The sequence below is a fragment of the Ruditapes philippinarum genome, unplaced genomic scaffold, assembly GCF_026571515.1.
Source record: "Ruditapes philippinarum isolate M1 unplaced genomic scaffold, ASM2657151v2 ctg3079_1_1_1_1, whole genome shotgun sequence".
Lineage (NCBI taxonomy): Eukaryota > Metazoa > Mollusca > Bivalvia > Venerida > Veneridae > Ruditapes > Ruditapes philippinarum.
The window spans coordinates 1-14627 of record NW_026859501.1 but is presented as its reverse complement, the minus strand read 5'-3'; the positions used below and the strand labels follow the sequence as shown (position 1 = coordinate 14627).

The following is a 14627-nucleotide window of genomic DNA, read 5'->3' as shown; positions in this document are numbered from 1 at the left end:
TAATAAAATCAAACAATACATGAATGTGTTAGATATATAATCCGGTACCGCTTACTTTTTTATACATGTATTTTGCAAGAACAAAATATTATTCATCATATAAATGTTAAAACGAGATCACATAAAACTGGATCACATTTTCTTTCAAGAAATATCTTGTATAAATACCTAAATCTATTATCAATATTTAAATATTTATTTAAAATCGTAGACCAAAACACCCGTACCTAATTAACTAACCAATTGTAATGGTGAAGCATCGAATTTGAATTGACAGAAGATGAAAAACATAAGACGCAATATAAACACAGTGTTACGACAACATTGGATAAAAGTAGCATACCATTTAGTTATGACAGCGATTATTAAATAATTTTAGGTGGAATTTTTGAAGTTTATCTTAAATTCCTTTAACATAATAGACGGTTAATTTTCTTTATTCTCCCAACAAATGTTTAAATTAGAATAGTTTCAATACAAAAAATATTTGATCATTTAACTAACGCGGAGATCAGCTGGCTAATTATAATTGAGTATGAAGATTCAAAGGGCGATATTACAAATTGACGAATTAGGCATAATAAGGTGTAAAAATTTCAATAACATAGCTTAATGTTTAATTAACATTGTATCAAAAGAATATAATAGTGTCGGTCTATTGTTTAAAAATTGTTTGCCATAAATCATACGCGTTGATATAATTTATTAATTAAACTATTTAAATAGCAAAGGACAATTAGGATTTATTATGTATGCAATACTGTTTTAAAGACATAAACGGACCTAACGATTCTTCTTCAACAAGTGGTAAGATGCTTTATTTCAAATACATTTGTATGTAATTATATTTTTTTTGTAGTAAAACAACCACGATATGAAGGTTGATACTGATGAAATATAGGATATATAAATATTTATCTTATACTTATAAATGAAATATTGAGAAACATCGATAAAATAAAATTTGTTTTTTCATTTTCCGTATTTTCACTGCAGTGTAGCATATTTTCCGTATTTTCACTGCAGTGGAACATATTTTTTATATTTTCACTGGTTTCTTGCTGGACTACTGCCAAATTCAGATAATATACAAAATTTTAAGGCCAGTCTTTCAAACTGTGAGAAAAGAGATAAATGTAAGAAAATTCAAGTTTATTTGTATAAATAATGGATTTATTTCCATCTTGTGCTATGAAAATTATCATATTTCACTAGTGGCTACAACCGCTTATGAAATGTTTAATTTCATACCACTCGATAAAAAAGTTGAATATCCTCTATATCTTAGAGTTAAACAGTGATCTTTCTTCATTTTTGTCTGATTTACGATACAACATGTCGGACGTTTTTACCTGCTCATAATTGTGTCTTGTTGACACAGTGACAACTTTAAAGAGAAATGCAAGATACTTCTTCATATATTCATGAAAATATCCAACATAGCAATGACAAAACTCATCATTTTGGAGAATTATTGATTAAAAGAATACGCCATAACAAACATTTCTGTAAATTAAGAAAAAGCAAGATTCAGGCAAAGGTATAGCTCTTAGAGAAGTATATAGTTAAGAAAAAATATCTGTCTAAGCGGTGTTTTTAACACCGGTTTGGAGTTTTGATGCGTATGAATTGACCACGAAGGGCGTAGGCCTGAATGGTTATTGTTTTGCATCAAAACGACAAAACCGGTGTTAAATAGCCATTAAACACCGCTAAGACCGATATTATTTCAATTCTAGCACTAGAAAATAAGGAAGATCACTAATGCTATTTTTTTCAAGCGAAAATAACTTCCGGTGCCGATTTTCGTATAACGCTTTTCGATTTTCGCACCCTACTGTTGCGAAGATATAGAAATTATTAAACAAAAGAAATAATCAGAAAAAAACGTTATTTTATCAAGTTTTTTGACAATAAAAACTTACGTGGTATTGTGTTTACATCAGTGCCCCATTTATCATTCTTGTATGTATGCAATAATGTCAGCTTGGTTATGAATGAGTTGTTTACTTTGGATGACGTCATTACGCTGCTTACGGATTGGCGCCGTTTGGTCAAAAAACAAACTGATATGGATCAAATATGGGGCGTTAGTGTATGTGAGATATTATTTCGGTATTGTATGAAAAGAAAACAATATAAGAACTGAAAATATAAATAAAAATGTTTTAATTGTTGCTTAAAAAGGCTTTGTAAACTATATAATCGAGGTTTTCTTTTGCAAACAGTCGTCAGAATGACTGATTAAGAAAACCTCTGAGAAATAAGATACATCTTTGAAGAATTCATTCTACTTATTGACCAGTATCATGCTTATTTAAATAAAATGGTTAAAAACCCAGTCATGCTCGTTTTACTGATAAAGTACGAATTTTTATTAACTGTTCAAGTATTCATTCTACTTACCGAACAACAAGATATTCATATGGAACTTTATTTTACAAAATAATGGACAGAATCCTGATATTGTAACTGTATTTCTTAATATTCTTTCATTAATGTATTTACATTTTACTGATCCTTAGTGTACATGCAGGCGAAACATCTATTTTTGAACTTTTTAATCATCTATAAAGATTGGATAAGCTATTCTTTAAATGATAATATATCTTTTTTAATGTTTTAAATTTGATATCAACAATACTTTTAGCTTATTTTCAGACCCACCATGATTTTTAAACTACTGATATCAACAGCTGTTTTCCACTTTGCACACGGTAAGTTGTATGGTCACGTGACCATCATTTATTATTATACTTTCCTTCAAATTACACGATATGATCTACCGAATAATAAGAGATTGGTACTTGGTTAATGCTCGCCATTTGCCATTATCGCATAAATTTGAGCAATATTCATGTATATACGTCTTTAAATAATATCTAAGGTGTGCCTGCAATAAAATATCATGAGGTGTGTTTGCAATAAAATATCACGGCGTTTAAACACCACAGCTAATCTTGGTCGTCACCCTGTCTATGAAACGGACAGTTGTCAGTGTAAACAAATATATATGTCAAATTCGAGCTTCTAGGTCCCAGTTCGTGCTCTGGTTGAGTTCAGGTCCACGAAAAAGCAGTCAGGGGCAACTGTAAAATAAAGACGAGAACAATTCACTTCATTGTTGTTTATGTTCTTTCTTTTGTCAAAATATCATTAAAAGTTGTTCTTGTCAGGCTTGTTGGTTAAAAGGGTCCGATGCTTTCAAGTCACATATCAACTCAACTCCATATAGATGTCCCGCGACTCCTGATTGAGATATTTCTCTTGTATTGTTGATGTTGGTTTCATATTGTCTTTAAAATTTCATATGATTTATTTGGAGATACAGCTCTAAAACTAAGTTATAACGCAAGTAAGACATTGAGACCCCTTGCCTTCTCTACGCATAACGATATTAAGATGACTTCTAGACTCATTGGCACTTAAACCCCTTTTGACATGACTTTTCGACCCCTAGTGGGTAAGAAATTTCGACCCTATCTTATTTTTGTGCTTAAGAATCACAGATACTTCGAGATATAATTTAAAGTAAATAGCAATTATTTTAATTTTTTTCATAAAAATATACGTTAAAATATTGAAAACGTATGGTAAAGTAATAATTTAACATTGTTTTTATTCGTATAATGTTATGTTACATAGAGAATAACATGCTACTGTCTTTTGATATCAATTTTATCAGGTGAGGCTGATATGGGCTAGAAAGGGCGAGGCTTGCCGAGCCCTTTCTGCCCATATCAGCCTCGCCTGATAAAATTGATATCAAAAGACAGTAGCATGTTTTTCTATTTATCATGTAACACATAATAACTGTCAAAATAACAAAATAATCTACTTTTAAATAGCGAATTTTGTTAAAAAGGGGAATTTTTGTTCAAAGAAATAATTCTTGAAAACAAATTCCTCCGCCCCTGACTCTTAGAATTTGTAATTGGCGGCCATTTTTTCGTTCGACTCGGATAAAAGATACAACAAAATGTAGGCCTAATACGATAACATTCTTACCTTTAATTTAAACATCGATCCAAAAATCCGCTTAGAATCACATAAACTAAACTTTACTGCAATTTTTGTCTTGAATTGTCAAATTCAAAAGTTCACGATAATTTCAATCACAGAAAAGTCAAATCGGCAATCAAACACAAGCTACACAAACATGCGTCTTATTTTTTAAACGAATCAATTTGTTCACTTATTAAATAATAATCCGGCGAAATAAAGCAAACATTTACAAGTTCTCAAAGAAAATCGTCAGCCTGTTTGTAATGATTACATGTATAGTATGACGTGAAAATCGATGATGTCATTTACAATATAAATTATGACGTCACTTCATTTAGTTGGTGCTAAAACTATTCGCTATCTAATTTATTTGTAATTGAAAACGAAATAATGAATAAATAAATTTCGCATATTGATTTCAAGACTTGTAAGGGTATGAGATTACATTGTAGAATTCACATGCTGATGAAAATGCTCGAATATAAGCAATTGAAAAAAAGTCCGTTAAAATGGGCGGGGCTAATTTTTGATATCAGGTTACTGACGTGATATCAAACATAATTATCAGGCAAGTGTTATCGGGCAGTTACCATAGCAGTTGCATGATAAATATAATTGTAGGTAGGCAACATAGCAGGTATAACATTTAATTTTAATTTATGTTAATATAAAATGCCTGGGAGTGATATATCAAAAAAGACTAAAGGTGGAGGAATTATGATGGTAATGATAATAATGAAAATGCGCGATTTGTGTATTCCGTATTTATTCATAACTACAATTTCTGCAAGTTTGTAAAGATTTAGTTTATTTTTCTGTGAGAAACACATGCATGTTATATTGGCGATGAATTATTTTACATGTCTACACAATTAAGTTGATATATTCAATTGACTAGTCAAAGTAGCAATGAATGATCTCATTTTTATGGTATTTACAGTCCGAATTAATAATTAAAAAACAAATTACCAATCAATCAATAAATGGTTGTTATTTGAAAACGATCTTCATGTTGCTATTTTATAACTAAAATGTAAATTATGATATTTAAAATTGTAGTGATATTGACAAAAAATGATATTGTGTCATCTATTTCTTATATAATTTGTAACATAAAAAAACAAGTTAATCTCAAAAATGTTTTATTACATCTCACATACGCATTTTTCTCATACATTGAGTGAAATATTGCCATAATAAGCTTCAAAAGTAATATGTTTTGGACAATAACAAGTTAAGAAATTATTTAATTATTGAATATAAGTCCATACATGTTCCTTGAATCAAAATGTATCTAACACAACAAATGTCATATGAAAAATTAATAAAAACGGAAAAGTACAGCAAAAACACAACACTTATTGATTCGATACACCGGTGAAAAAAAAAGATGGTCCCGTTTATTGTTGGTACATTAATACTGTACTGGTATTAGTGATATTATAATTTTGCTTGTGATTTCAGTGCCAGATAAGGATTTTTTTTAAGTTTAATTTAACATTTCTTATTGTTTGGCAATATTGACCTGAGTCTGTAATAATTTTCGGAAGTAATTTGTTACTTTTCTTAATTTGATACATTTACTTTTTGATTTGTAACGATAGAAAAGTTATCGATACTTAATTAATTTCATACTAACATCCTCGAAAATATATTTTTATTTCATCTATAACAACACACGTACGTGTTTTTTTATTCAAATATAGTATTTAAAGGACCAATAAGCTTAAGATTTCCTGATATAAGTAGTTCGATTTACAGAAAGTAACAAGTGCACATGGACATAATGTCAATATTTGCTTAGAAAAAGGTGAATTACAAAACGACTGATAGATATTTATATCATAAACAAACAACATTACAATTTTTCATTGCAATTACTGTTATTAGTCCCCTACCGGTTTAACCGGAGGGAACTTTAGGTTTACCCTCCGTCCGTCTGTCCGTCCGTCTGTCAGTCCGTCCTTCCACAAAACTGGATCCCGCGATAACGCAAAAAGTACTGAAAATATTTTTATGAAACTTGATATATGGATAGATGGCAGTATGGAAATTCTGCACGACTTTTTTGTTCTACCTATGTTGAAAATACTGGTTGCTATGGCAACAAATAGTCTGAAAATATGGCAAATTTAACACATAAACTGGATCCAGTGATAACTCAATAAGTACTGAAAATATTTTTATGAAACTTGAAATATGGGTAGATGGCAGTCTGGAGATTATGCACATCTTTTTCTTTACTTCCTATGTTGACAAATCTGGTTGCTATGGCAACAAATAGCCTGAATTTCAAGATTTCTGATTTAAATTTGTCAGCTTTTTTACTATAAGTTCTTTATTTCTTTAGGTGTTAACTTCAAACTTTAAATATAAGTTTCTAGTAATCAACCACATCATATGTGACAAGGTTTACAACTCTAGCACAAAAATTATCAGTAGTACCTCCCTTGAACTTAGAATTTTTATGTAAAAAAATGTTGTCTTTTTTAAATAACTTCTTTATTTCCTAATGTATCTACTTCAAACTTCATATATATGTTTCTTATTATCACTCAATATTTTTGAGAAGGTTAAATACTCTAGCAAGACTATTTCCAGAATTATCTCCCCCTTGAACTTAGATTTTTTTCGAGAAATTGGTATTTTTCACTCCAACTTCTTTATTCTAATAGGATTTACTTTAAAATCCCACATCGTAATAATATGACAAGGTTGTATAAACATAATTTCCTTACTAGGCAGGGGAACTTTACACATTACTGTGATATAGACAAACTTTGAACTCAAAAGATTTAAGTTCATTTATGTCATTCATTCACTGGTAAAATTGAATGGCCAATGGTCCATCAGAATGTTGCTGGGGTTCTAACCGGTAGGGGACTTATGGATTGCTTGCAATACTATGATAATTGCTTGTTTCTGATATTACGCGTATGTATACAAATAAATATAATATATTATACTTTCTGTTTAAATGTTGTGCGTGTCTTTCAGTTCCTTAAATAAAATACTTAACTTATATATAACAAATAACGGCTCAATAGGATTTCACTTATTATTCAGCATATCTATTAGATTATATATAATTAACTTGTAAACAAATTAATTTTTTTCCATACATTGACGTTTTTAAGCACATTATGTTTACGAAGTGAACGTCTTCAAGAACATTATAAAGAATAAAGGGTCGAAATGTCCAGTCAATTTAAGAGGTCTAAGTGTCTGAGGGGTCTAAGTATCATTGGTCGAGATGTCTTAGGGGTCGAGGTGTCAAGGGGTCGAGGTGTCAAGGGGTCGATATGTCATAGACTCGTTATAACTAATAGACTCTTTGCCTTCTATTGTTTTTAAAAACTTTTGCTCTCTTCATGTCTACCGCCTATCTGAAATACATTTTATCTAAGGGTTTTCTGTTGGTCACCGTTTGCTCTGGCATAGTTATTTGAATTTTTGTCTGAAGTTTAAAGTCTTTGTTTATTTCGCATGATAATGTCATGTAAAACTAAAATTTTGTCTGCACGCGATTACAAATATTTCAACTTAACGAAACAGCAATCTTAAAAACTCACTGAGAGCTGTTTGCGCAATTGCGCATGTGTGACAATTCACTCACCGTTTATTGGAAAATAATGCCGAATAGCAAGGCGACTGGAATTGGAAATGACGTAGTAATTGCCATTATGACCTTGAAAAACCCTACATTCTGATGCAAAATATCGTAACTTAGGTATTGAAGGTAATCTGTTTAAAGAGACCATTTCTTTATTGATTTATTATACATTTCGAAAAATAATACTAAAATAAATATGGAGTCAATAACATCAGTTGTATTGAAATATTAGTGACTCAAATATACGTGTTTATTACAGGTATTACCTTAAGTTGTGTTCCTGATGTGCCTGAAAATCACTCAAACATATCATGTACCTGTAGAAATCCAACAAAAAATGGCATTGAATGGCGACGTAACTCGCAAATTGTTACAACCTGTTCAGGAACTGAAGACAATTGCTTCCCACCTTCCTTAAAATACAGGTCATCTGTCTCTAGTGATGAATTTTACTTGGAAGTAAGCCCTTACTCATACACAGATTGTGCAACATATAGTTGCAAAGACGTAAGCACAGCCGAAGAAGTTTATGTCACAACATCCATAGCAGGTAATGTGACTCTGTTTATCAACCACCAAAGAAGAATAATGTTGCATATTATTTTCGAGAAATATATAAAAGTATAATATAAGCATATATTCGCATTGTTTATGAAATTAATTATATTATTTGCATTTTGTTTAGCAAAAGCCTTTTGACTCTTGTCTTACAGGTACAGTTTTCTTTTAATTTAAAGAAACCTCATAACTTCCGCTATTTAAGCATATTTTATTTAAAAAAATGCAAAACTGATCTACCTTTTCAGTCTTAAAGCTTTTTTAACTACATACTTTGTTTTGTTTTTATTTTGCCAAGTTTGTTTATGTCAAAGATATTCTTTCTTTACAATCGCAGACTTTGACCAGAGAAGTATTACAACAGAGGAACCTGGAGCAAATACAGATGGCCAAATTATGGTCAATACGGGATGCGTTTTCCCAACATCTAACATAACAATTACATGGTACAAAATTGAGGTAGGTTGACAGATGTGCTTCATCTATTTGCAAGCTCTTTTCTAGCAATCAGGACTTTTTTGACTGGAATTGTCCTTAGTAGTGAGTATTACACTAAAGTTAACCATTTATCGTAGCAATGGTGACTGTATTGTAAAAGTAGATACAAAATGAAGTCGCTGGGACTTGAACCCCCAATCTCAAATAATAATTATACCTTTCCCTTTAACGTTTACTCAATAAGTCAACTAAAATTTATGCAAGTACTGTTCTGACATATAGGATTTTTTTAATAATAAAATCACCCCTATAATATAACATACGTTTCTAAGTATACTTAACAAATATTAAGGAAGAGGTGTATAGTGTCGTTCCGTTTATTATTTTGGCCCGTCTGTTATATATTGCTGGGCTCCTTGCCGGAGGTCTTGCAGTGGGGGATGCGGTCATTATATGCCGCCCTTCCTTTTTGATTTTGTTTTTTAATGTTTTGTTGGTATTAACTTGCACTTTCCAAAACAACCATGTTTAGGGCAACAGAGGGACATGCCATAAAGTTTGTATTACTTTAAAGTTCAAACCACAATTGTAGTCGGAATGTCACAAATTAGTCAAGAGATGTTTGGTTTGCAAAAATGCAGTTCGAAAGTGGTCTCAATTTTGCTCGTACTAAGCAACAAAACGGCATCTTCTGGCTACGAGTTAGGAAGCCAATTATGCGGCAACTGCAACGACTAAGAGATTTCCATGACAATGTTTCCCTGTTGAAACGTTTTTTTGAAAACGTGCTGTTAAATATAAATTCCGTTAATACTAAATTATCTTATCTTATAGTAAATCACATTACCTCAATAATGTTTCAAAACACGCAAACAAAAAACTGGAAAGAAAGTGATCCCTCTGAAGCATTAATTACAACAAAATTACATGAAAATGGCAGACTCGGTTTGAATGAGTCAGTACATGAAGGATTATATATAAATGCAACATCCGTCACACCACCTGGATAATACTAAACAACATACCGAAATTTATACTTGCCATTTGTAGATTGTTGTCTTGTACGGATAATATCATATTCCAGAAGTTGAATGACAACTAAACGACAATATTTGCAACTAGCGGAGCTGTTGTAATGACCCACTGGGTTGAATTGAGGGCGGCGTTGGAGGCGGCGTCAACATTTCTTACTTTCGGTCACAGACATCAATTCTAACAACCTTATTAGACTTAAACATTATATTGTCATGCACCTTGATATATTTTACCGGTCACACATATATTCAAGTAAAAAATCATTAGTCTTGTAATAGGATAAAGGCTATGGTCCATTTCTCAGAAACTAACAGAGCTATCCACTTCAAAATTTTAATTTTGTTTTGTAATCAAAATGTCAAACAAAAATCTGAAAAATTTTGATTTCTCTGGAGCTACAAGTATAACAAAATTATATAAAAATTGTATACTAGATTCGATTGGGTCTGTACATGAGGGATAGGGAAAAAAGCGGTACTCATATTTCAATACTTAGAATCACTGATATTTGCATTTAATAATATTAAGTTTTTATTTTGTATTACTAGGATAATAATAGCCGCTGGATACACGCTACAATATATCGAAAACCGGTATTTTAGGTTCGATTGATACATTGTTTTGAAAGTTCCATTATTGGCATTTACTTGGAAATGGTCAGCAATTTTGTTGCTGGAATTCAAATACAGGATTAATTTGTTTAAATTTGTTGTGATTAATACCTCCGAGAGATCACTTTTTCTCAATTTTTTTTATGATTGGATACTTACTTAAAACATTAAATACATAAAACATCAATCTTAATGTATTTCTAAAATCATTCAAAAATATTCCATTAAACAATTTATTTTCTCAAAAAACTTTTTTCAACCTAATATCAATCTAAACTAAACATATCCTATATTCCCCTAATTTGATATTTCAATAGTTTTTTATCCTTTATTTCTTTACAAAAAATACAATTCGAAAAAAAAAACATAGTTCCTCATTTGCCTTACAAATATAGCACCCTTAATACTGGGTATCCGGGATTTCTTTGGCCCGAAAGGTCTTACTGAAACAATAAAATAATACAGTACTTGATATCTAAGATGTATGCGTACAAGAAAATGTAATTATTATTACAAGGACACGAGTCTTTCCCTCTTTTACAAAGACATTTTCAGAGTTTGCAATATTCATGTTATTTTACTGTGATCACTGCTTCCGGGGGATAATCCCTTTTTTCAGATTTTAATATTCACAACAGCAGGTGTCAAGTTGTAAAAAGTTGTCCGTACTTCACTTTAGTGATTTTTTTTTCTGGTCCTTCGAAAACAATGATCCAGATACTGTTAAAAATTAACTACCGCTTAAGCCGGTGCAAGGGAGTTGCATCTTTTCATAAGCCCTCATTATACAGACCAAGTCTTCAGTTTTCATGTTATTTTGTTGTGATTAATGCTTCCGAGGGATCACTATTTTAACTTATTTCTTTTTTTAAAAACGAAAGTCTGGGAAAGAAGTGATTTTTTTTCCGAATGCATTTAAAACAAGAAATAATTTTTATGACAGAATGGAACAGAAGAAGATTTTACAGCCAGTCCCATACAATCATCGGAAAGGTCAAATTGTTCACGTACATGCAATGCAGAGACAGATAAAAAAGTTGAAAGTGGATTTACTCACACTGAATATACTGGGTCCGACTATGTAGAGGTCGTATATAAGGTTACAGTCACACACAACTTATACATAGAGGAAGTATTTGCATGGACGTCATCGAAATACCGGCTTAAAGCAGGTACTACTAAAACTGTGTGTCTTCTTTTTGTGACACGTATTCCAAAACTGCGTTTGCATATTTATGTTTTGACCATAATGTCTAGATTGAACATATTTTGTAACATATCACGTAACCGCGTTATTCAATTATTCAGGCGTCGTTATTTGTATATTTGTAGTAGTCATGTAGACAGAATTCTAAGCTTTCATCATAAATATATTAATAAAATTGATAATGTGTCCTTAATATCAGTACCTTCAACTTTCTTAAACAATAAGCAATAATACTTGTATTTTTACAAATGACAGAGACATACGATGGTTTAGATTTCGTTGTGGTCTACAATTTAGTAGGATCTAGTGCATGCACCCTACAATTATGAATTGCATGTGAATTTCGACATAACCTCAGTCTAATTATTATGTTAAAGAACGAATACATATTGCAAGTTGACAATTAAATGCTATGTCTTTGTAAGCTTGACTTTTAAATATGGAATTTTGATTATATTTTGTACGAAAAATGTCGTTTTCTTGGAGAATTCTTTACTAACTCTTCCTCTGATGTTTAGAAAATAAGAAAATTGTTTGACATAGACCCTGCATGGTTATGGTTTTTGTTTACTTACGGGAGTACCCATAATTTTGAAACAAACATCATCAATATAAAATGAACTGAATGACTGTCGTCATGTGAGGTTCCACACCACAACCAACTCCTTATGCCAATTCTGCATCTACAACAACCAAATCTCAAGATATAGAAATACCTGTTATTTTTATATATTGTTTTTGTGGTTTTGATTCTGATTATCATAGCCTGTATACAATTAAGGAAACACACTAATAGAAAGATGATTAAAGGAGCTGGCCCAACAACTAAAGATACTCAGGATTTTTTTCCAATTACACCATGAATGTACCAAAAAAACGACAAAGTACTATGACAATAATGATGATTTCTTTATTAAGAGCATATGTCAAGTCAGAGTATGTGAAACGAAAAAAAACAACAAAGAAAAAACACACACAAACACAGTACAATTGAAAAATGTAGATAGATGAGATAATTTGTAATATGGTGATATGGTGTTGGTTAACCATTGTTCTGGGAGATCTAAATAGCCATGGCTATACCTGCATTTTGAACTCGACTTTACTAAGTGATAGCTGGATTACTCATACGGTGTTCGCGGCAAGATTTCAGATTAACCTTTTTAGTACAGTAAAATATTTTGCTATTACTTTGTCATTTATAAAGGTAAAAACTTCAAATTTCAAATGCATATTGCTTATTATCACCCACATCATGTGAGACAGAACTAATAATATGCATTGACATTTTCAGAATTATCCCACCTTGAACTTGGAGTTTATTTTCCCACGCCGAAATGGCGGCGGGGGATATAGAAATAGTCGCCGTCCGTCGCCCGTCCTTCCGTCCCACATTTTTGTCCGGAACATATCTTAAAAAGTATTTAAGGTATCAACTTGAAACTTCATAGGTGGATAGATCATATATAGGATGAGTGCAGTCCAAAAGAATGATTACTCTACCTTGCATAACTTTTCAGTTATTGCCCTTTGTTATTTTTCAAACTTAATTTTTGTCCAGAGCATAACTCAAGAAAAAACATTTAAGATATCAACATGAAACTTCATAGGTGGATAGATCTCACTCCGGAAGTGTGAAGTGCACACCTATTATACCTTTATCCTTAATAATCTTTAAGTTATTGCCCTTTGTTATTTTTTATACTTTTTCTTTCCTGAGTGGAGCATAACTAATTTTTTTAGATGTAAACATGAAACCTTATCATTAGATAGATCTTTTTTAGCAGGAATGCCGTGCACAATAATGATAACTCTACACTAAATATTGTTTGAATTATTTCCCTTTGTTTTTTCCTTTCTATTTGTCAGGAGTTTATCTCAAAAAGTGTTACAGGTATCAACTTGAAACACAATTATGAATTGCAGGTGAATTTCGACATAACCTCAGTCTAATTATTATGTTAAAGAACGAATACATATTGCAAGTTGACAATTAAATGCTATGTCTTTGTAAGCTTGACTTTTAAATATGGAATTTTGATTATATTATATAGTATTATATTATATTGTCTAGTGGAGCATAGCTAATTTTTTTAGATGTTAAACATGAAACCTTTATCATAGATAGAATCTTTTAGCAGGAATCCCGTGCATCAATATTTGATAATATCTAAACTAAATATTGTTTGAATATTTCCTTTTTTTTCCTTTTTATTTGTGCAGGAGTTTAATCTCAAAAAGTGTTACAGGTTCAACTTGAAACTTCATAGGTGTATAGATCTTTCATTGAGGAGGAAAGTGCACCCCCTTTTTTATTTTTCAACTATGGGTATTACATACTGGTTTCAAATTGAAAACATTTCAGTCATCGGTTTTCCAAAAGACCCTTAAAATTTAAATTATTCGCTTTACAATAAAATATTTAAATTTATGCAACGTAATTTGGGTAAGAGAGTGAAAAAATTTTTTATGTCAGTTTAATTTAAAACCCCAAATTCCCCCTGATATTTAAGTATTTTTTTTGTCTTCGGGAATTTGCATTTATTGCACCAGACTGGAAAAAAAGGGGGGTTATTTTTTTCAAAGGGTTTATTCTTGGTAGGTTTTTTTAGTTTTATTAGTGTAAATTTCGGGAAACAGTTTTTCCCAATTGTGATAATAATTTTAAAAGGGTTCATCAGACAAATTTTTAATTACTTTGAGGTTTTTCTTTTTTTTATGTTTTTTATTTTTTCGGAATTTAAATCAAACTTCAAAAATAACTTCTAACCAACACCTTTGTCATCTTGATAAATATTATTTCAGTAGCTTCCGTATTTCCAGAATAATCTCATTTTATTTTTTTATTGCACAAGGAATTTATTTGATAATAGTATTATCTTTCTGTACGCCCATCAGTATAACTTGGCACAAATTATCACCATTGTAAAGCGGATTGTTGCACTTTAAATTCAGGTCTCTGCGACTATGTTCAAGGTCACACGTCAAGGTTAAAATATTATTTGTTGCTTTATAAAATGGTCAAAGATTTAGAGCAAATAATAAATCTTTCAAATGTTTGTCCTGGTTATACATCCTGTCGATGTAAACCTGAAAGACAAAGTTTGTTTTGAAACAATAATATATCATTATATGTATTTGTTCTATTACCAAAAAGAAA

General features: G+C 31.0%; 1 protein-coding gene across 1 annotated transcript; it reads left to right on the top strand.

Annotated features, from left to right (window-relative positions):
• Window positions 1–603: 603 nt before the first annotated feature.
• Window positions 604–11698, top strand: LOC132756727 (uncharacterized). Its single transcript, XM_060747861.1, has 5 exons — window positions 604–807; window positions 2651–2717; window positions 7878–8168; window positions 8514–8635; window positions 11204–11698. Exons 2-5 carry the CDS (start codon window positions 2669–2671, stop codon window positions 11696–11698), a joined length of 957 nt encoding a protein of 318 aa, XP_060603844.1. The 5' UTR covers window positions 604–807; window positions 2651–2668.
• Window positions 11699–14627: the final 2929 nt, after the last annotated feature.